Raw genomic sequence first — 18,348 nt, 5'->3', positions numbered from 1 at the left:
GGAGGTACTTCCATTCCAAACTAGCTTCCTAGTTTGACTGTACAGCTCATGGAAAGGGAGTGGGTGAGGCTTTTTTTGTACTATATGGCATACTTTGAAAGGCAACACCAGCTGCCACTGTGTAGGCCTTTACCACATTCCTTGTCTCAAGTTTATTAGTCTCAGACACTCTACTCATTGATATACTTACATGGTGTCTTCACTGTTAGGAGCAACTGGAGATGAACTATTAAAGACTCCACTCAGAACTTTATTTGTTAGATCAGAAACACTTTTTGTGCTGTACACTGTATTGTTGCTTTAAACGACTAAAAAGTATTTATAAATTCAAAAATGCCTTCAAATGCCTTTTGCTTATATCAAACTGGGGAGTTGGACATACTACAAGGCCTGCAGGAGCTATTGGAAGTGTTATTTGAGGCAAAGTGAAATCTCTACAGAAAATGATTATGAATGTGATTTAACACATCTCAGTGATGTCATTCCTCCCAGTTTATATAGCTGTCCCATTTGTCTTTTCTCTCTCTGTCTTTCTCCATCACTCCATGTAATCCTGCTCAACCTCATAACACTACCCTTATACTAACTGAATGCTACTAATCAATGTCCCTTTCCCCCACTCACATAGCTTACTGACTGACTACAGTGAAAGCCAGTGTAGAAAATACAGCGTTAAAAGCAATACATTCATACACATAGTCACAGTTTTAATAATCAAGTCACATACACAGTATAGTGCATAGCTCATAATCAAGTTTCATCAGAGAGTCAGAGACTGCAGTGTAAGTTTGAGGTCCAACTGCACAACACATAGTGGGTAAATCATGGCCAGGCATACGTGGGTGGGAGGGTGGTTTTGGGTGGCAGGGAGGGACGCGTGGGAGGGTGGGTGGTGTTATGGGTGAGGACGGGGGATGTTACAAGTTGATTTGTGATGTGGCTGAACAGAGGAATGTCAATTTGTACTCTGAATTCAGAGATATTCATTGAATTGCCATTTCCTTTCTACAAATGGCATTTCCTTCCCAGTTGGCTGTGTACAATAAATACAAAATAGTGCATCAGCACAAGTAGAGATTAAAGGCCATGTAAAGCCAGAGTGATGTTTTCATTTCCTCTATTTTGCTTGAATATTTCAAACCATTTCTTCCATAAAGGCACACAATTATGAAATGGCAAAGAAATATCTCCGATACAGAGGGACTACAGCTTTTGTCAAGACTGTCTTTATTGTAGCAGCTCTGCAAGACAGTTTGGTCAAGAGCTGTAATCTGTATGGCTGAAATGTTAGGCCATTTAGGCTGTTTCCTGTAGTCTAACGCTTGCTCCAGCCAGCAAACGTGAAGAAGTAGTGCAACAACTCCATGACTAATAAAGTGAGTGAAAGAATGTGTGCAAGAGTCAGACAGGCACTTTAAATGGACAGTAACAATAATAATTTATAATGCATATTATTTTAAAATAGGTATTACTGAAAAGAAATTAAAGGGGACCTACTATGCTTTTCCTTATTTTCTGTTGTATAATGTTATAATGTCATATGTTCAAATTAAACATGGCCAAAGTTTCAAATAATGAGCTAAACATATGTAAAAGTAATCCCTGTGAGATGAAAGCTCAGGCTTGAGACTGCTCTGACTGCTAGGTTGCCAATGTCTTTTTCTACTTTAGAGACGAGCTGACAGATTTCTTTATATGGCCATCTGCTCCAGTCACAACATGAACGGTGCAGGGAGATACAGTCGTTTAGTGACAGCAGAACTACGTTTTACTAGCTTTGTTACCTTGTTTACTTTCTGAAAAAGCATTTTCAACTTCACTCTTCAGCGCATATCCCACAACTTTTTAAAAAGTACTACTAGGCACTGACAAATAAATCTTCAAATTAAACAGCCACTCAGTAGTAAATCATTCATCATCAATCTACCAGCCACTTTTATTATTTTACCATCTTTTTGGCTGGTGGCTGATGCCAATTTCTCACACATAACTTACACTGTTATGTCACACGATAAACAGGTAATGACAGAGGCTGAACTGTGGTGCTGCATAAAGAGCCAGTATAAGATAAATAAGGATTCTTTTGAACTGTGAATCATGCAAAGCTACTCTAGTGCAGTCCCTGAATAATAAATACAGAGCTGGAGATGAGCTTAATAGGTCTCCTTTAACATAAACTGAATGTGATATGACATTTTGATATATATCAAAAATATCTTATCCCATTAATATATATCAATTAATGGTACATACTGTTACAGTTATGGACCATTTGATAAAAACTGGTAAGTGGATTAGACAGCATTAAGGTGAAAAGTGTAGGGATTTGAGTGAAAGGAGAGTGATTGTGAATTATAATCAAGAATATAAATAGATAGAATGGACTTTTTATTTGTTAATTGAAAACTGAATGTTTTATCAGATATCTGACCTGAAAATATCCATTCTGTCTATTTAAATTCTCAGTTTGAAATATGACAGTGGCAGATGCTCATAATATTAATGTCTGCCACAGGAAAAAGAAATGGAGAAACAGAGACTTCTGTACCAGCAGGCCAGACTTCATAATCGTGGTACTGCGGAGATGGTCCTGCAAATGATCAGTGCTTGCAAAGGTAGCTCCTTATCTTTTGTCAACACTTTTAACATGCAAACCTGCCTGCACTGTGAGTTTTCACCTTGATAACTTTTTGAATGTACTTTTTCCCTGTAGGTGAGACTGGCCCAATGGTGACTACAACCCTCAAGTTGGGTATCTCTATTCTTAATGGAGGAAACTGTGAGGTTCAGCAGGTATGTCCTCTGAAAACTAACCATTTAGATTATGTAATTTATGTCAAATGGATCACTTTTTGTGGGACTACATCTCTTTTTTTCAGAAAATGTTGGAGTACCTGAGGGATAAAAAGGATGTTGGCTTCTTTTTGAGTGTCCAATCATTGATGCAAACATGCAGGTCAGTTTTCAATCAATTAACACTTTTTTAAATACAAAACCACTGAGACATATTCATTTGAAAAATTTGCAGATTAGATCTAAATTCTGGTTCATGTTCTCCACAGTGTCCTGGATCTGAATGCTTTTGAGAGGCAGAACAAGGCAGAGGGTCTGGGCATGGTATCAGAGGAGGGCACCAGTAAGTCTTCATACTCTTTTCTTCAGCATCACTTTTCAGTGTGAATAGGGACTTTCAATCAAACCCCTACTCCACAGTTTTTGTTAAAGTTGTGTAATAGATTATCTGCATTGTTAGAAGATGCAGATTACAACGGTGAGTTTACTACACCCATCTCATTACAGTTACTGTGCACAATCACCAGGGGGATACAAGTGTTGATACTACACATTTTGTCTGAGTGAGGAATCAAACACTGTTTTTGCTGTTCCTAGTATGTCATATTTGCAACACATCTTAAAGGTCTTTAGAAATAATTTGCAGAAAGAAAATCAATTACTCCAATTTATAGTCATTCATTGTACATGGAAAGCATATAATGGCCACTCCAGGACACAACACTGCTAAGTCTAAGTAGACTTGTGCAACCCTTTTTGCATCTGTAATAATGACCTGTAAAAACTATTTTAAGTAGTTATGATTAATTTCACTTAGCAGTACAATATTTGACTTAAGATTGCCAATTTTGCGCAGCATAAGCACACTAAAATAATGCTTTTTGAAAAATAAGTTTAATAAATCTGTGTGTCTTCACTTGACTTGAGTATTGTATGTGTCCAAAATACCCCTAATACCGTAAGTACATTCTTTTGATAGTAGATTTAAAAACAATTTACAACTAAAACAACAAGGAATTTTTATATATACAGTATATATTGAGCAATATCATGTATTACATTCCATATATTTGTCTCATCATTATTAACATACAGTAGGGATTCAGTGAATCAGTCCATATAGACATTCTGAGCATCTATTAATTCATCTTCCTCTAAATGTTTTCCATCTGTGGCATTTACTGTACAACATTGAATTTAATTGAATGATTACTTTCCTAACCTGAAATATTATTAACACTAGGATAACTGCTAAAGGATTAAATTTAAGTATTAAAGTATTTTTTTCTCAGTATGTCTGGTAGTTTGACTTGTTGTCGGTCTTCACCTACTGTTTTGCCAACTTCTGTCATCTAATTCTGGTAGTTCACTGGGAATTCTAGCTGAATGAATTTGCCATGGAATGTTGTTAATCTCCCCCTCCTCATCTCTTAGTCCTCTACTGTTGTCAACACACTGATCCTCTCTCCCTTCCCCACGATCACTGCCACCTCTCCCTTGTCCCTCCTTTCATGGTCCTCAGACTTGAACCTAGGACGGGGTAAATCATGTTTCTGTCCATCTGCCTCTCTGCTCACTGATTCCTCGCTCTCTCCCCCTGCCCCTTTCGCTCCATCTCTTCTATTTCTAACACTAAAATTCCACCAAGAGAGGATTGGATGCCTCTGTCCATCTTTCATGTTCATAGCTCGCACCCCTCCTCATATTTCCTATTCATTTCAAAAGGCAATGGATGGGATCTGGTCTCCTCTGCTTACTAAAACTGTGGGTGAAACCGTAATAAAAAAACATTTGTCATGAATAGTAATGGACTTTATCATTTGAGAACTTTAATAACTTCTTGCACATTTTCAGTCATATCATTTGTAGTGAGGCTGTTCTTGTTTAAAAATATGCTAACAACGACTGGCAGATGAACTTAAAGGTAGAGTCAGCAATTTTTATCTCATACTCTTTTAGTCAAATTCAGTGAATATCTCCTCACAGTCCGCTAGCTGTCTGTTCTGTGTGTGCTAGAAAAAAAATGTGGACTTCATACACAGCACTGGCTCTGTAAGCGGGCGTGTAAACACAGTGGCTCCGAGCGAGCCACACAACACTACTCTAGCCAATCAGCAGCAGAGGGTGTTCATGCTTGTGCACAGGACTGGGAGAAGTCATCAGAGCAGCTGTCTGTGTGAGGTCTCCCATCTCCAACACCTGCTGAATATTGGGGGAGGGCTGGCGAACTGGAGAGAGAGAGAGGCCATGGCTAATTCACATAGAAAGTGTTTTCTCACAGAACTGATACACTTCCATTAATGTACCAATCCACACTGAATCTGAGACCGTGTCATGGAGACCCGCCTGCATTGTTTTACTTCATGTCTTAAATTTAAATAATTAAATAATCTCATGGCACATTCAAGTGCAACTTTGTTGGAAGTCATTAACTGAATTCTACTCAAACTGTCATTTTAATGTATGACTAAAGAATGTGCAATCCCTCTCTCGACTGTATTATATCACGCACTGGATTCCCTTCAGAAATTGGATGGACAATGCCCCAATCTCTCTGACATTTAACTCTGCTGTATTAGAGCAAAGTTGATGTGCACTGCATGATTCTGTGTCTGTGTGTGTGTGCGTTTGTGTCTTCAGTGGTGGACTGGGATTTAAAACAGCAAGTAATATTGGACATATACAGTAGCCTGTTTTTATAGAATATTTAAAATGCTTCTGTGAGTTTACTCTTTATATGATATGAAATGTGATTCATAATCCTGCTTTTCCTTTTATTTACAACTTTTTTGTACATAATTTATAAAAAAGTAAAAAATTTAAAATCAGCACACCAGTTAAACTCTAGATGACCAGTTCACCCCTGAATACTGCAATGTTTTAACTTTAATACTGTCTGTATAACAATGCATTGTAATTATCTATGTATTTACATGTTGTTCATATGAATGTACGTCTTATATGTTACTGTGTTCATTTTTCACTGCAACTTGTTTTTACGTTTACTGAAAGCATGTGATTCCTCCTGTATGTTGTTTGGCATTTGGTTTTATGTCAGACCATTGCACAGTCATTACTATTTCATTTATCAAATTTTATTTATACTCTTTAGTGTGACTCACTTTTTAATTTTTATTTAAAAAAACAAAATCAAAACACTTGGTCAGAGGTGGTCATTGCAGTGTCTGATACTAAAAACCATTGAGGAAGATGGTAAGTTAAGAAATGAATCTTTATTTTACTGTCACACTGCTTAAAATTGTTTCAGTAGTAAAAAAAACGGTGGCTTTTTACTGTTGTGTGTATGATGTCAGCCTGAGTTTAGGATGTAATTTAAACATTTCATTTGTTCTATTTTTTTTTTTTTAGATGAAAAAGTCATGTCAGACGACGAGTTTACCTGTGACCTCTTCCGTTTCTTGCAGCTGCTTTGTGAGGGTCACAATAACGGTGAGAATGAATCATAGTTCCAATGAGAGTCTATTTTAATTCAAACTAAATTATACAGTTCCATTAAAGTATATTGTATATGGCAAATGTTACTAAAACTTGACTAAAAATATCCCTATTTTGCTGCAGATTTTCAAAACTACTTGCGGACGCAGACAGGCAGCACAACTACCATCAACATCATCATCTGTACGGTAGATTACCTACTCCGACTGCAGGTAAAGATTTAAGAGTAAAGTTTGAAAGTTCGTAATGTGAGTAATATTGCCACAAAACTATATGGGTAACTGGATGTGCTATTGAATGTGTCTGGTTGGTTTGCTCAACAACTTTGCCTTCAATTATGGATTTTAGTCATTTTGTAGCTCAGATAATCAAGGAAGTCATATGATGAGGACACAGTAAGTACTTTGTTTGTAGTATCTTGAATTAAATTGAATAATAAGGAATTTGTTTGCTGGAAAACATCCCTTTGCCCTGATAAAAAAAGTTTTTTACACATAGACATATTTTTTGATATAAAATACTCTTATTTTTCATTTTTCTCTCTCAAGGAGTCTATCAGTGATTTCTACTGGTATTACTCCGGCAAGGATATCATCGATGAACCAGGCAAGAAGAATTTTTCCAAAGCCATGACAGTGGCAAAGCAGATTTTCAACAGTCTAACTGAATACATCCAGGTAAACAAACAAATCAAGAAAATCAGGCCATGATCAGATGTTTTGTTTATGTGTGTTACTGACAGCCTCTCTCTTCAGGGACCCTGCACCGGCAACCAGCAGTCTCTGGCCCACAGCAGGCTGTGGGACGCTATTGTTGGGTTCCTTCATGTCTTTGCCCACATGATGATGAAGTTGGCACAGGTACGCACATACTGCATGTATTCTTGAGTTGAGCTCCCTGACCTAATGATCAGTTTGGACAGAGTAAATCAGCTGTACAACTTTCATCTCATTATTATTTTATTTTCAGGGAGTTATAGGAATGATGATGGTCTTTAGAGCCAAGTTGTACCCCTAATGTGGAATGTTTTGAAACAGCATTTTCTGTTTTGGCTTTCTGTAATTGTCATCAAGAATTAAGGTCAACATCACACTCATCATGCATTCTGTTAGTGGAAGGTCACAAAATCAACATTTAACAACCATCAGTTTAGATCACACAACAGCTCTTAACATATGCATGGAAAAAATCTATGTTGTCACAAGCCTAATAGATGTGCTTGCAAACCTTTGTTTAATATGTGGCCAGTATACACTGCATACATTACCTTACTGCCTGAAAATGACATTTAGAGACTAAAGTCATTTTGGATCTCTTGATTCTAAAAGTATTTCTACCATTTATTTGTATGTCCAGTATGACTGGTTTTAAAAGGATTCCACACATTCACATTCATTCTGAATAAAGGCCTTTTAGACAAGACAGTTTGACATGTCACAGTAGGAAAAGCACAGGTATATAAAAATAAAAAAAGGTTATGTAGTTATGCTTTAGTTTCAGGGTCCTGGTTATTGTGCATGCTTGCGCCTGAATATGGAGAGCCATTGTTACCCTACCTGGGCTTATCCCGCTATGAATAGTCAAAATGTCTACTGTCAAAAATTCCAATAACATCTAATGTAATACACTTTATCAAATACATCTTTCCATACAATTCTATATTGTTTACTGAATTTTATGAAAATGTGATTAAATATGAAAGTGTAAAATGTCCATAAAAGTGAGGAATCACAGTAATTGATTTACTGCTACAAATGAAAGGTCGAAATACTTTGAGGGAAATCTTGTGATTTTTTTCAGTCTATTCAGTGCAGTCATCCTCTGTAGATGACAGAGGCTAATCGCACACCCTCATTATTAGCACATACTTGTATTTTGCATGCATAACCTTTTAATCATACATTCATCATAGTTTAGAGATGAGCCATATATCTTAAGTCATAAGTCCCCAGCTAAGTCATATAAAAACATATATGACTAACACATAAGATGCACCTAACAAAGTTATTTTACTCTGTGCTTCTTAGCCTGATATTCACACAATTATCAGTTTCACAATCATAATATTTGAGATATTATGGTACACCAGTAAAGAGATGTTTTAAATGTGTAATTCCAAAATGAAAACTGTAATCATAGTATGTTATGAACTGGTGTGGAAATCAAATTATTGTCATAGTGAAAGAATATATTTGCCCAAACATTAATGTTTTACTGTCAATCGAAAAAAAGTATTTGTCATGCACAAGAGTGTTTGAAAATGTTTTCAACTGTTCAAAACTGAATAATTTATTGACTATCTAAACTGTCTTCCACATGGTCAATGCAGGGTAAAGTATGTATTCATTTTATTTATCTATTGATGTGATATTGTGTTTACTAGTTTGGAATTTATTCAATGTTGGTTTCCCTTATAAGGGTTGTTTTATACTCACCTGCTTTTTAAAAAGAAGTATCAGTACTTGATTTGAAATCGCTTGACTTGGGGGAAATGTTTGCAATACTCAGTGAGTGCTTGTTACTTACTGCTGAGACTAATCTCTTTGCAAACAAAAATTAGCACAGGGTAGACTGTGAGTTTTGCTTTAAAAGTATACTATGCAGGATTTTCCTAAAAACAATGCATGGATTCATACAAAAGTAATCCCTCTCAATCATTAGTTTTGATGCACTAGAAATATTAAGTCTGTTTGTTCGGGATGCTTCTGGGCATCAACATTTGGGTAGTGGGTGTGTAGCCCCCAGACAATAGAAGCACGCAGGGTGTGAGGTGGGGACTCGTAGCGTAGTTATGAGTCTATGTCTTTCTCCTCTGCTCAGCTCTGCTCTCTGTCTCTGTGTCATGGATAAATGAAGAGCTGCAGGTCTGTGTGTCTCTGCCTGACCAAGGGTGGGGCTGAGTTACACACACGAAGAGTAGAGAAGTCCCATCGAACAGGATGAAGCTCTGCATTCATGCAAAATCCAGCAACGCAGCACCATCCGTTCTCATCTCTCTCTCTCTCTCCCTCTCTCTCTCACTCTCACGCGCTCATTGAGCCAGGAAGGAAGAGCCAACTTTACAAACACCAACCGACAAATCCTGCATAGTATACCTTTCAATAGTAGATACTTAAGATACTTCAGCACCTTGACTTATCGTGAAGCTACAACAACACTTATGTCTTATATGTCTTTTTCAACAAACACAAAGCTTTATATTATAGTATTTTGATCAAATACAATTATTTTCCCCCCTGAAGCTAGTTTTTTTCTTTTTTTAAAGCAGATAAACATTCATTTGTGTTTCCGAACTTAACACAACAATAGGAACCTATTTTTTTCTTTGTATCTGTGGTTATACATTAAACTGCAAGGCACACCAAATAAGTGCATATTTTAAGTGCAAAAGTCAATTCATAATAGTGAGATATTGTTACTCAAAAACACACACAAGACAGATCCTAAGTGACTGTTTGGATGAAGGTATGATCACACTGTAGCAAAAATAGATCAATATCAGATCAGTTCCACTTTTTCTTAAAACATAAAACCAAGATTATCACAATTAAGAACAAAATATGTTTTATACAGACTTTTCTGAATGAATGCATTTATAACAAAGAAGCAGGTGACTTTAAAACTTCCTGAAAAAAGGGATTGACATTTAACCCCCACTGTTGGGAGTATACAATTTAATATGAGATTATTTTGTGTTGGAATATACATTTTAATGTGACATCCACTCTGTGTGCACACATTTAACTGGGGTTACAGTTCTTTTGCCATTTTCATTCACTAATAATTAACCTTAAAGGAAAATGCTTTTCATTTGTGGTGTGTCTTTGTGTCTCATGTGTTGCTTTGGCTATAACACTATTTGAACATCAACATAACCTTTAGCATATATGATATTTTGAATTTTATTTCACAGAATAACTATATTTATCTAAAATTATATTATCGTGACTGCAATTCATGAATTAAATTAATTATGTGATATGTCCAAACACAAACTGCACTGGGAAAATAAGGTCAGTTCAGCCTCTATCTTTGATCATTTGGTTTCATTATCCGTAGGTGCTCAAGCTTTACGATAAAGATATTTTTCACTGCGGACATTTGGTTAAAAGTATTCAACAAAAAATGTTGCTGGAGATTTTAATGTATTTTATAATATTTATTTCTCTTTTTAAATCTGTAACAATGGATCTAATTTCACATAAATTATAAAACAGCAGCTTAACAGGACAATCCACAAATATATTTACATATCAGCAGTGGCAAGCATTTAAGGCCAAACTTTAACAAGCAAGAAAAAATATATTTGTGGCCAGACTTAGCAGACATTCAACATGAATAGGTACAGTCACTACTAATAGTCACCTATGGTCTTGCAGACAGTAATTCTAAGTCCATTCAAATACTATACTGATTTTACAACTTATTTTTTGTTTCTCTGAATGCATGAAAGTGAATACTGAAATAACAGGTGGTGTAGGGTTTGTTAACAATGAAAATTGTACAGGTGTAGACATCAGTGGTCTAAATCGAACGTTCATTGACAGATTGTTATATGCCAACACATGATGCTGTGTCACAAAAGCTTCAACTATTAAATCTAATGCTCACTGACATTGTTTTAATCAGTATTCACACACTCTAGGAACAGCTGACACTAAACGTATGTTTGCATTTCACAACAGACATGTTAAAACCAGAATTTACATAAAGCTGGAGGATATTGGTCAAATTTACATTTTTCCTGGACCATTTTTTTAATCTTACTTTTTGACAAACTCTCTGAGCATGAGGGGTTGGTTACTTAACTTCTTTTTGCAGCACCTTTTTTGTTGTGAATGTGAGTGTATTGAACACACAATATCTTCAACATACAACTCATATAACCAGTACTTGGATTACGAAATGTTAAAATAATTCTGTGTGACTGTTGACACTTTTCACTTGTGTTTTCCACTTCACCAATGATCACAGCATCTCTATAAATATATGTGAACCCCTAATATTTAAAAATGATATTAATCTGTTGTCATTACTGTAAGGTTTTGTGCATCTTTTTATGGTCATAGGACTCCAGCCAGATTGGTCTGCTGAAGGAGCTGCTTGACCTACAGAAAGACATGGTTGTTATGTTGCTCTCACTGTTAGAGGGTAAAATAGTTTTTTCCTCTTAGTTTTCAACCGTTTTGATCTCCTTTCCTTTTTAAACTGCTGTTTAAGTGTGACTTTGTATTATTCAGGAAATGTGGTGAATGGTACAATTGCCCGCCAGATGGTGGACATGTTGGTGGAGTCCTCCAGCAATGTAGAGATGATCCTCAAGTTCTTTGACATGTTCCTCAAACTGAAAGACATTGTGGCTTCAGATGCTTTCCGTGATTACGTCACAGACCCTCGAGGGCTCATCTCCAAGAAGGACTTCCAGAAGGCCATGGACAGTCAGAAACAGTACTCCCCTTCCGAGATCCAGTTTCTCTTGTCTTGCTCCGAAGCAGATGAAAATGACATGATCAATTATGAGGAGTTTGCCAATCGCTTCCAAGAACCAGCCAAGGACATCGGCTTCAACATCGCAGTACTGCTCACCAACCTGTCTGAACATGTCCCCCATGACACAAGGCTCCAGAACTTCCTTGGACAAGCAGAAAGTGTGTTGAACTACTTCCGTCCCTTCCTGGGCCGTATCGAAATTATGGGTGCCAGCAGAAAGATTGAGCGTATCTACTTTGAAATCAGTGAAGTCAACCGCAGACAGTGGGAGATGCCCCAGGTCAGAGAGTCCAAACGCCAGTTTATCTTTGATGTTGTCAATGAGGGCGGTGAATCGGAGAAGATGGAGATGTTTGTCAACTTCTGTGAGGACACCATCTTTGAGATGAATATAGCTTCACAAATATCAGAGCAGGAAGAAGAGGAAAAGGGGGAAGAAGATGATGAAGGAGATGAAGGTGGAGGTGAGGCAAGTCCAGGAGGGGCAGCAACTGGAGGAGGTGATGAGGACACTAATGGAGAGGAAGTGCAACCTGAATCAAGTTCTGCTTTTGCAGACTTCATAAACAGCATGTTAAGCTTCTTCAGCATCTTCACCTTCCGTAACCTTCGCAGACAATATCGCAGGGTGAGAAAGATGACCTTCAAGGAGATTGTGGTGGCTTTGTCCACTTTTTTCTTGACCATCATTATGAGTATACTACACTTCATTTACAATGTGTGCAAAGGCTTCTTTATGATAATCTGGCAAACGCTGTTTGGAGGTGGCTTAGTGGAGGGAGCTAAAAATATCACTGTGACTGAAATTCTGGCAAGCATGCCAGATCCCACCCAGGATGATGTACATGGTGATGGGCCAGGGGAGCCAAGGACAGGGGAGGAACAAGACACTGGAGGAGTGACGGACACTGGAGAGACTGGAAGTGGAGAGGAGGAGGAGGAGGATACTCAGGAAAAAGAGGGTGGGAGGATACCAGGTAGTGATGCTCCAGGTGGACTTGGAGATATGGGGGTTGAGGCAACTGTTGAACCTCCAACTCCTGAAGGAACACCCATAACAAAGAGAAAAATGGTGAGTTTTATGCACTTCTTGTGTATCATTTATGTAAATATTAGCTCATTTATAGGGTGGTGAGCGATTCACTTTTCAATTTACACTTTTCTCCCAAAAAAATAAGACAGTATATCTGTTTAAAACGTTTTTTGGCTGTTGTGTTGTTTTTGTTCCATTACAGCCAACAGAAGAGGCTGATGCAAGCCAGAAACCTCCTGAACCTGTCCCTGTAGAAGAACCTGTTCCAGAGCCTGAAAAGGCAGAGTACGAGTCTCCAGTTGTTTTCTTGTGTCTACATTAATTTTCTCACAACACCTTGTCGCTGTGTCATGGCTCAAGATTACAAACCTATAAGAGAATATTAAGAAGAGAATATTTCACTTAGACAATTTGTGATGGTTTGATGTTTGCGTTGCAGCTTTGGCACAAATTATTTCCATGCAGCAATGTCTTGTGCAAAATGCCAAAATACTTCACGATCAGAATTACTACCAGTATATTGTGTACAATTTTAGTAATACTATACAGTATAGATTTTTTAATGTTGATGGATCACAGAAATAAAAAATCAACCCTATTGTGTTTGGTTTTCAGTGTTGAAACTGGAGAGAAAGCAGAGAAAGAACCTGAGACCACAGAAACAGAAAAGCCAGAAGCACCAAAGAAATCAGCAAAGAAAAAAGAAAAGAAGCCGAGAGGGCCAGAAGGTTTCCAAATCTGGACTGAGCTGGAAACCCAAAGAAATAAGTTTATGGTGACAGTCGCTAGTGTTTATTTCACAAGTGGTTTTTCTGACATTATTTTAATTTTACTCTTTATTTACAAACTCACTAATCAGCAGAAAAATATTCATCTCTCTTTTGTAGAACTACCTCTCCAGAAACTTCTACAACCTGCGGTTTTTGGCTCTGTTCCTAGCATTTGCCCTGAACTTCATTCTGCTGTTCTACAAGGTGAAGAGATAATTGTAGATTACATCAACATATTATAAAACAATTAAAATAAAACACATTGAAGTGTATTTAAAAAAGTAGGAAGAATACAATCTCATAATCTACTCAGTACAGTCTGAAGTTCTACTGTACCAGGCTGTGTTATCTCTAAATTGGTCTGTTCTGTGTAGGTGTCTGACACCCCTCCTGAGGGTGACGAGATGGAAGGATCTGGGATGTCAGAAGGAAGCGGGATGTTCGAAGGCTCTGGGTGGTTTGAAGGCTCAGGGGAAGAGGCTGAAGGATCTGGAATGAGTGAAGATGATGAAGATGAGGAAGATATGCCGGTTTATTTCTATTTAGAGGAGAGCACTGGCTACATGCAGCCCACGCTGTCCTTCGTTGCCTTACTGCACACAGTCATCTCATTCATCTGTATTATTGGATACAATTGCCTCAAGGTAAGATGCAGGGCAAAACAGTACTGCATGTAATAATGGATCCTTTTGCCTCAAAAATATAGACGTAACCATTCTTGAAGTGCTACATGAGAAATTCAGTCCAAAAACTTGAATACTTAATAAAGACTGTTTGCGATTTGTCAGATTCCTCTGGTAATCTTTAAAAGGGAGAAAGAACTTGCAAGAAAGCTGGAATTTGATGGCCTCTACATCACTGAGCAGCCTGAAGACGACGATATTAAGGGCCAGTGGGACAGACTGGTCCTGAATACACCGTATGTGGACAAAGAAAAAATCATTTTTCTCCTGTCAGATGCTTCTGAGTAGAGTCAAGATTAAGGAAAACTGTTTCATATACCAAAAGGTTTTCTTTTTTAATACCATTACTAAATAATTTCCACTTTTTCACAGTTCTTTCCCAAACAACTATTGGGATAAATTTGTCAAACGAAAGGTGAGTTTGATTTGCATTTTAGTGGGTTTGAAATGGCTTTTGTAGAGAACATGTATGTGTAATATAAAATCTGTGTCCAGGTTCTGGATAAATACGGAGACATTTATGGCAGAGAAAGAATTGCTGAACTCCTGGGAGTCGATTTAGCCTCCCTGGATGTGAGTCAACAGCATGAGAAGAAACAGGAAGAACCAGACAACTCTGTGTTTGCATTGTAAGTACCAGTTTAACCAACAAACACATGTATTTGACATTTTGATCTGAATAATAATAATATTCTAAAACAAATTAAATTAAATTGAATGCTGTAATCTAATGCTGTGTCTTTTCAGGGCGACTGCCATCGACATCAAGTACCAGATCTGGAAATTTGGTGTTGTGTTCACAGATGGTGTAAGCAAAAGCTAAATTTAAAAGAAAATTCAAAAGAAAAATTTGAATATTACATAAATGTACTATAAAAGACACAATACTATAATATTCTATACTATACTATGTCGACAAGAGCACATAATAGAGTAATAACTCATGACTTAAATTGATCTAATTACTAATTTTACAGTCAAGAAGGAATTTACATGAATTGCTCAGGATTGCTTAAAAAACAACAAAAGTTATAATACTTATGACTGAGCACTTTTTTACCCAACATTAGTTTGACATTATTGATCGCTGTTCATATATGTCTTCTTTTAGGTTTTGTATCCCACTGAGCTGTTTTCCCTTCTTTATCTCTCTCAGACCTTCCTTTATCTGTGTTGGTACCTGATCATGTCTTTGCTCGGACATTATAACAACTTCTTCTACGCGTGTCACTTGCTGGATATCGCCATGGGTGTCAAGACACTGCGCACTATTCTGTCTTCAGTCACACACAATGGGAAACAGGCAAGTGTAGAAAAAGACCTCCACAGTATTTTATATTCATTTATTTTTATTTTGTATGACTAGATTAACTCTGTTCCCTTCTTTCTGGCAGCTTATGATGACAGTGGGCTTGTTGGCAGTAGTGGTGTACCTGTACACTGTAGTTGCCTTCAATTTCTTCCGCAAGTTTTACAACAAGAGTGAGGATGAAGATGAACCTGATATGAAATGTGATGACATGATGACTGTAAGTTATTGTTGATCTAAAAAAAAAGTGCACTTGTCACATCGGTATCTGCTCCCCCTCCCATATTATATGTGTTCACTTAACTTTGCAGTGTTACCTGTTCCACATGTACGTGGGTGTGCGTGCTGGCGGAGGCATTGGAGACGAGATCGAGGATCCTGCTGGAGATGAATATGAGTTATATCGAGTGGTCTTTGATATAACTTTCTTCTTCTTTGTCATTGTCATCCTGCTGGCCATTATTCAGGGTAAAGACAATGCTGGTCTGCAAGACACTTTTCATATGTTATGAAATTTCATTGGAAATTATATATGAGTGAAGTAACAAAATGAGGAGCTTTTGGAGACCCAGGGGGTGCCCAAGGGATTTCCAGGTATGCTTGACACGTACTAGATTTTATAACCGCCTCTGACGTTAATATTTCTGCACATATACTGCAGGTCTGATCATTGACGCCTTTGGAGAACTCAGAGACCAACAAGAGCAGGTCAAGGAAGACATGGAGGTATAATATAAACTGGGTCTATTGTCAGACTTTTTTTAACCTGCTGAATGTGCAATGTGGCCTTAATGCTCATCACTTTTTTTGTGCAGACAAAATGCTTCATATGTGGCATTGGAAGTGACTACTTTGATACTACACCACACGGCTTTGAGACACACACTTTTGATGAACACAACCTGGCCAATTACATGTGAGTGTCCCTCCTCTGTGTTACAGTGTGTGCATGTATGTGTGCAAATTAGAAAACATTAACACGCAAGTCTTTTTCAGGTTCTTCTTAATGTACCTTATCAACAAAGACGAGACAGAGCACACCGGACAGGTCAGTCTGATTCATTTTATTCTTTTTCTTAAGGTTTCCATTGACTGAAGGTACAGGGTCTGCTCCTTTCAGTTTCTTGTCTCATGCTGCATCCTCTGAAATGTTGTACTTACATCTTCTGTTTTAGGAGTCATACGTCTGGAAGATGTACCAGGAGCGTTGCTGGGACTTCTTTCCTGCTGGAGACTGTTTCAGAAAGCAATATGAGGATCAGCTTTCTTAGCCAACAAGTGCTTCACAAATACCGAGGGAAAATGACAACTATTGAACTTTTTGTATTCCTACAAAACGAGAAAAAAAACTTTGAAATGGATTTTGTCATGAAAAATTTAAAATAAAGATTAAGAGCATGAACATTGGAAATACTAGAACTACCAAGTAATTTTCAGAAATGTGGCAAGAAATGTTTATTGTCCTATGGAAATGTTTATCTTATAGGAAAATGCCAGTGAAGAAAGGTCATTTTTTATATGAAAAGGGAATTCACACCAAGTTTATTTAAGTGAAGTCACTTATCTAATCAAATATCAAAGTGCATAGAAATGTTGCCTTTTCAATAATACAAGTCAATAAGAGACATTATGGGTTTCCATAAATTACTTCCATAAATGTGTTTTTTGAGATAATAAAACCTCTTTTTATGTGAGAATTTGATAAGTGCCTGAGGAGTAATACAAGTTGCATCAACTAGCACATACAGTACAGTAACAGAAGCTGTAGCTGCTAGGAAGTGATGTGTTAGCTTGCAGTTTTACTCAAATTCATCATATATTTTCTTTGTGATTATGTCACTTTTGCTCTATTATATTTATTTGTCTAAATAGAATTTCTTTCTCTGCTAGTGGAGTTCAAATGTTTGACATTAAATTATTCTATTTCATGTTTTTCAAGACAACTTTAAGTCTGTGATAAAAAATAAATTCTTCATTGTAATGTGACGTCAATTTGATCTTGTGCTAATTAGCATCATACTGTATGTATAATGTATGGATGTGATCAGGAGTGACAGCCACAGTGTGGGTCCTAATCTGCAACATTTACATTATTAATTCAATTATTGTTCAATATACAAATAAATACATTTTGTTGAATTATATAAGTGGTGATCAAAAGGTATTTCAATTTAGATTGTCAGCTGACACCTTTGCAAAGTCACTGAAGGTTATCTAACTTACATTCAAAAATCTTACATTTTTACAATTCAGTGTATTTTCCCTTCGAGTTAGGTAAGTTATAATAATTGTTTGCGTTAATAGTTCACAATGTTGGGTAGACATATACCATTTAATAACTCATGTGGAACTGTTAAAGAAAGATAAATGTCAAAGATAAATAAGAACTATAGATTTAAGAGTTTTTTGGGGCCATAGTGGTCTTCCTGCTAGTGTTGACTTCGTTGGCGCGATGGATTGATATCTTTACCAATTAAAGCAAAAAGTCTCAGCAGTTAATTTCTGTGCCATTTGGATTTGGATGAGAAGGAGAGCGGTTTAGTGAAACTGATTTAAATTTTTTATTCTAAAACCGAATTGATATTCAAGATAAATATTTTTAAAATAGTTGAATCATGCTGTTTGTCTTTTTTATAGTAATTATAATCATAAACTTCACCTATTATAACACCTTTTATACACAAAACGCAGCTCAAAAGTGATAAACAAATCAAAAAACAGCAAACCACTTAAAGCACAGTTAAAATTTTAAAATGAGGAAGCAAAATATTTTGTGTATCAACGTTTGTTCAAAAAGTTTTTCAGAGTCTCAAA

General features: G+C 36.8%; 1 protein-coding gene across 1 annotated transcript in view; it reads left to right on the top strand.

Annotated features, from left to right (window-relative positions):
- Positions 1 to 17,420, top strand: part of LOC133994415 (ryanodine receptor 1-like) — a 46,370-nt gene extending 28,950 nt beyond the window's left edge. Inside the window, exons 82-106 of the mRNA XM_062433667.1 lie at positions 2,516 to 2,615; positions 2,714 to 2,793; positions 2,880 to 2,956; positions 3,063 to 3,136; positions 6,163 to 6,243; positions 6,373 to 6,461; positions 6,798 to 6,926; positions 7,005 to 7,109; positions 11,319 to 11,400; positions 11,490 to 12,811; positions 12,975 to 13,057; positions 13,388 to 13,547; positions 13,660 to 13,746; positions 13,917 to 14,186; positions 14,331 to 14,461; positions 14,598 to 14,640; positions 14,721 to 14,854; positions 14,973 to 15,033; positions 15,382 to 15,528; positions 15,620 to 15,754; positions 15,846 to 16,002; positions 16,196 to 16,260; positions 16,350 to 16,450; positions 16,531 to 16,582; positions 16,710 to 17,420. Coding sequence (XP_062289651.1) covers positions 2,516 to 2,615; positions 2,714 to 2,793; positions 2,880 to 2,956; positions 3,063 to 3,136; positions 6,163 to 6,243; positions 6,373 to 6,461; positions 6,798 to 6,926; positions 7,005 to 7,109; positions 11,319 to 11,400; positions 11,490 to 12,811; positions 12,975 to 13,057; positions 13,388 to 13,547; positions 13,660 to 13,746; positions 13,917 to 14,186; positions 14,331 to 14,461; positions 14,598 to 14,640; positions 14,721 to 14,854; positions 14,973 to 15,033; positions 15,382 to 15,528; positions 15,620 to 15,754; positions 15,846 to 16,002; positions 16,196 to 16,260; positions 16,350 to 16,450; positions 16,531 to 16,582; positions 16,710 to 16,805 — 3,861 coding nt within the window. The 3' untranslated portion in view covers positions 16,806 to 17,420. The remainder of the gene's footprint in view (positions 1 to 2,515; positions 2,616 to 2,713; positions 2,794 to 2,879; positions 2,957 to 3,062; positions 3,137 to 6,162; positions 6,244 to 6,372; positions 6,462 to 6,797; positions 6,927 to 7,004; positions 7,110 to 11,318; positions 11,401 to 11,489; positions 12,812 to 12,974; positions 13,058 to 13,387; positions 13,548 to 13,659; positions 13,747 to 13,916; positions 14,187 to 14,330; positions 14,462 to 14,597; positions 14,641 to 14,720; positions 14,855 to 14,972; positions 15,034 to 15,381; positions 15,529 to 15,619; positions 15,755 to 15,845; positions 16,003 to 16,195; positions 16,261 to 16,349; positions 16,451 to 16,530; positions 16,583 to 16,709) is intronic.
- Positions 17,421 to 18,348: the final 928 nt, after the last annotated feature.

This window comes from Scomber scombrus, chromosome 14 (genome assembly GCF_963691925.1).
Source record: "Scomber scombrus chromosome 14, fScoSco1.1, whole genome shotgun sequence".
NCBI classification, from domain to species: domain Eukaryota; kingdom Metazoa; phylum Chordata; class Actinopteri; order Scombriformes; family Scombridae; genus Scomber; species Scomber scombrus.
The sequence above is the reverse complement of the archived record's forward strand: the minus strand, read 5'-3'. Positions and strand labels throughout refer to the sequence as shown.